The 5,000-nt window shown below is 40.0% G+C and overlaps 1 protein-coding gene across 1 annotated transcript in view; it reads left to right on the top strand.

The window, feature by feature from the left end:
• The window catches only part of LOC138025928 (calmodulin-like), a 4,389-nt gene extending 218 nt beyond the window's left edge, over window positions 1-4,171 (top strand). The window contains exons 1-5 of the mRNA XM_068873069.1: window positions 1-160; window positions 1,206-1,233; window positions 2,839-2,982; window positions 3,649-3,888; window positions 4,020-4,171. The exon at window positions 1-160 is cut by the window's left edge and continues 218 nt beyond it. Of these exons, the coding sequence (XP_068729170.1) occupies window positions 110-160; window positions 1,206-1,233; window positions 2,839-2,982; window positions 3,649-3,888; window positions 4,020-4,042 (486 nt within the window). The 5' untranslated portion in view covers window positions 1-109 and the 3' untranslated portion in view covers window positions 4,043-4,171. The remainder of the gene's footprint in view (window positions 161-1,205; window positions 1,234-2,838; window positions 2,983-3,648; window positions 3,889-4,019) is intronic.
• The last annotated feature ends 829 nt before the right edge of the window (window positions 4,172-5,000 follow it).

A 5,000-nucleotide genomic window follows, 5' to 3' on the forward strand; every position in this document is an offset into this window, starting at 1 on the left:
AAACAATATAAAATATTTGAATGCTGACAAGAAGCGTAAATATTTTCAAAGCTGTTAGCGACTCATTGAAGAAGTCATCGAACGGGCACTGAAACCTAAACAAACGATCATGAGCGGCACCATTCGAAAGCCTATGGATGGAAGAAGGACAAGTGATTCGGTAAGCGAGTGTCCCATGTTGGAAAGTTTCGCTACTGAAAATTTGCATTGTGGCTCTGGGCACTGTTAATAAGACCTTTGACGGAGAAGTTTCTTCCAGAACAAAAGGGAGTCAATGACGAATGCGCTCCATTTTACGGCTTTATAAAGGAACGTTTGCCTCAGTCCCTTGCCAAGGAAATATCTGCCATCATGTTGCGTTCTCGTGCCAAATTCGAATCTGTATGACTAATAAGTGAAATGAAAGGCCATGAAAGCTATTCGTAATTCACCGCTTTCCTTTACTGCTGGTTAGATTGAGAGGTATATAGAACTCATCGCCAAAGTTGAGCATCAACCTAACGAAGGTGAAATTTATATTAATTACTTTTAACCAACAAAAGCTGTCCTTGGTTAAGTTAAATAGTTAGGGCAGCGTTTGCACGAACGCAGTTTCATTTGTAACTACGATCGAGACCGTTGGCGAAACCGGGTCGATTTCAACTGAGACGCTGCCAAAACTCGGTTTGAAAACGATACGCCAGGTTTCATCTGCCGTGTAAACAGCGAAACCACATCGATTTGGATACGGTTACTATTTTGCAGCGAAATTTGCATTGTTCGATTCAGTGGTGAATTTTGGACTAAATGCAGCGCTCGCTTACACCATCACGACTTTAAGTTTCTGGCGAAAGGGATTCCGTATAAACTCTTTCAAATCCCATCGAGTTTGACGCGGTTTCGAAGTCATGAAACCGTGTCGATGTGACACCGCGTTCGTGTAAACGCTGTCTAAGTTGGTCAGTTTTCGCATCAAAATTGAATTGATGACCCTTAACTTTCGCATTACTTTTCATTTAGTGTATTTACATTGCACCAGGATGGGATCCTGATTGCATGAAATCGAGCGAACTTAAGGCATTTAACGAAGTCTTGGGCAACAATGTGGGGTTCGTTTTATCACGTGGCATAACGCGCATTAAAAATATGACCTGATGTCCTGTTGGCGGGTGGAAGAATACAGTAACACTGTTGTTCACCCACCTTCCTTTTGTTGTCTTTTACAGGCTGATCTTACCCCCGAAATGATTTCAGGTAGCTATTACCTTTAACTGTTTGTTTTACAACATAACTGTAGGCTCGATTTCCGCAGTTTCGGGGGGGAACGCTGGCTCATTTCCCAAAACAGCGGCTGGTAATCCAGCCTATAACAACTGCAGATGAAGGATAGTTAATGGTTTCGAAAATTATTCAGGGAATGAACTAGGCTTAGCTACAATAATCCCGAAAAATCGCCTAAAAACCTACCCAGATAATCTCCCAAAAATGAAATGGTCTAAAAATCCCAAAATTTTAATGCAAAATGTCAATTTTCAAAAATTCTTGTAAGTTAAAACAAGCCGCCTTCACAATAGCTATTGTGGCTAACCGATTGCTGAGACTGCGAGTACGATAACTGAATGGTAAAGCCGCTGTTGCATGAAGCCATGAAAACTATGCGTTATAGGCAAATATATTTTTTTTCTTTCTGATTCCAGTCTCTAGATTAATTTTTAACGCATTTTACCGATTTTTTTGGTTCTAAAAGATTTTAAAATCTTGGAACTTGCTAAATTCATCTGAAAATCTCCAGACTCTCTAAAAAAATTTTCAACGTCTAGAAATCTCAAAAAAAGATCCGGATTTTTGTAGCTAAGCGTAGAATGAGCATATTCTTTTTATCTATGTTGCCTAATGGAGTGACTCTCCCTCTCCTCCAGATTAAATACAACTCCAGTCCCAGTTTCTTTCATATTCGCGAATCGTCTTATCCTGGGAACGATACCAGACGCACTTTCCTACCAAATTAATGGGCCTTTGTCACCCGGCGCCCATGCTGATAAAAGACCGTAGTGTTCGTACCCCGAGCCTCGAGTTGATGTGTTTAAAAGCGAGTTCATGGTGCAAAACAAAAGTTTTCAGCTCCTCGAGACTCAAAATGGTCCCCTAAGACCAAATGACCGAAAGGCCAAATGTTATTATTGGATAGTTAGATCTTAAATAAATACTTTTAACATAAATTGTCTATTTATCTCTGTATTCCCTCTGATAAATTTAGTTCCTTTGGGGCACCTACTCGATTAGTTTCATAAGCTATTTAGGTGTCCCAAACTCTTCACAATCAACCTTGTATTAAAACTGTTTGTTTACCATTTATTCTTTATTCTTTTCCCCTAATATTTTACTTCTTAATCACAATTGTAATATTTCATTAGTACTTGTATCTTCTTCAATATTTAATTTGTAAATATTCATATGTATATTCTATTTTTCTTTTTCCAACACTGTAAATTAATGTTTGTGTGAGTTTAAATAAAAATTGATTGATTGATTGATTGCCGACCTCGAATTTCTCCTTCCCTATATTTTTCTAATAGTAGAAGTCTAAGGTCGCTTTCTTTTTGTCAGAAATAGCTGGCCAGACCCGTCAGTTTGTAAGGAAAATGCAACATGATTTGAAGGAGTACGTTCATGATAATCCCTCGTATTCTTCTGGACGAGTATATATCATCCTCGAAATGTGTTAATTTGAAAGCGTTGTAGAGTTAGTCCTTCCAAATGTCCGGTCTGGCCGGTCAGTTCTGTCAAATGGAAAGCGTCCTGAGTGATGAATTTTATCTCAGCTATTTCTCATTCTCTCTGCCTCTCTTACTCTTTTAGACTTGCGTGAAGCATTCTCGTTGTTTGACTGTGATGGGGACGGCACTATCACCAAGGAAGAACTAGGGACAGTGATGGAAAAATTGGGAATGGCTTCCAGCCATGAGGAACTTGATGAAATGATCAAAGAGGTGGATGAAGACGGTATGTTAGTGCAAAATATCTTGCAAAGTAGTCGTGAGTCGAAGGCCTGTCTGATTTGACTACCCTTGGGGACCAGGCCTCCAACTAGGCAGCCAGGCCTTGCTCAAGGAAATGATTTGAACCTGGGAGCGAAATTTGAAAAACGCTTTTCTAGATAAAAATAGTCGGTAAAATATCACAACCAAGAAAGATCGATCTAGAATTGCCCCTTCTGAATGCAATATGTTCGATGTTCTGACTAAAACATTATACTGGCTAAGGAGCCCGCTTCTCGGCCAGCTTTACTGAATATTAATTATGCTCCCGCGTTGTCATCCATGAAAACAAGATGGTCCACCTCAAAACTATGTTCGATTGTTGTAATTTTGTTCTGCGGGGCCGATTTTCAATTCCAGTCTTAAATTTTGGTCAGTCCTTTGATCTGAAGTATCACTGCTATAACAAGCTCGGCTGCATGCCAACTTTAAGTGTAAAGATGGTCGGGAAATCGGGAAATTTGTATGCTGGAGTACGAGAACACAATCGTGCAAATGCAAAAATCATTCTTCTTTCATATAGGACTTAAAAAGAAACCCATGGTTTCTTATCCAGGGCTCTTAGCAAAAGCCTGAACTGAAGCAAAAAACTGAAAGGGAACGTTAATTCCATTGATTTATTTCTCTTCAGGTAGCGGTGCTGTGGATTTCGACGAATTCTGCTTGTTAATGCAGAGGAAGATTGCTTTGGACACCAAACAAGAAGTGATCGAGCTCTTTAGAGTCTGGGATGAGTCTGGAGAGGGAATCATTGAATCCGATGAACTGAAATGTCTTCTTGACAGAATCCCAGAACAACTAACGAGAAAAGAAATTGATTTATTGGTCAATCAGGCTGATACCAACAGAAACGGAAAAATCAATTTTGAAGGTTTGTTGTTTAAGCTCATAAGGTCGTGCGGCCTACATAGTAGAATTTGAGCAGGGCTCTACTAAAGAGAGAACCTTTCAAAATATCTATGAACGTGTTAGATTTATTTATTTTCTTTGCATTTTTTGCAGAGTTTGTCAAAATGTTGTCATAAAGTGCACAACTGGCTGATGTAAAGAAGACTTTGTTTCCCTCCTTGAAGCGAATCTGAGAGTTCTTTTGTAAATGTTGCTAATAAAACCGGCGGGTACTTAATTTGAAAAGAGATTGTAAGCACAACAAACCAAATCGCTGTGTTTAATTCGATCTTAAGGCGACCTTTAAAGATTAACTGTCGTGTTAAACCGATTTAGCGTTGGTTGGGTTTTTTCGTGTTCTACTGGGAAAAAAGCGTATTTGGTTCGTTTGGTTGATCGACTTTTTCGACCGGCATCAAACTACGTTATACGTCGAAACGGTTGACAAGGCATGGGGAAGGAACCGTTGTCGTTTTCGCGGGCTCCAGCCATGTTGGCCATGTTGTTTTCCCGCAACATGTCAACGCGGAAAAGTCTAGTAATGGCTATTCGCAGAAGTTAAAGCGTTTCAACCGAAACTGAACCAAAACTGGTTGCGGTTGAAACGGGTGATTCCAATCAAGAGTGAATTAGATAAGAATGTTGATCTATCACTTTGCGGTCTTGCCCCACTGACAGTCACAAAAGGATTTATTTTTAGATACGGTTTGCGCGCGAAACAAACAAAGGGCCGCAAAATTTAACCAATCACAAGAAGCCATGCCACGCGTGACTGCTTCTGCAATGTTTTTTCAAGGATATGCCACCTTTTTTTCGCGGGAACGGGTATTCTAAAAATAGACTAATTTGTGACTGTGCTGGGGAACCCACTCACGTCATAACAACACTCTTATCAAATTCACTCTTGTTCCAATAGAACACGACCTAAAACTCATGTCGTCTTCGATATCTTATCAGATTTTCCTTTGGAAGTAAATCCTGTTGGAAGTAAATCAGTAAAAGTCTGCATATGAGCCTAGTGGCCCATCAGGCCGGAGCTTATCCCGGTTTCCATGGCATGAAGCGACTAGGAGTATTTCTATACTCCCCCCTGGA

This window comes from Montipora capricornis, chromosome 12, assembly GCF_036669925.1.
Source record: "Montipora capricornis isolate CH-2021 chromosome 12, ASM3666992v2, whole genome shotgun sequence".
NCBI classification, from domain to species: Eukaryota; Metazoa; Cnidaria; class Anthozoa; order Scleractinia; family Acroporidae; genus Montipora; species Montipora capricornis.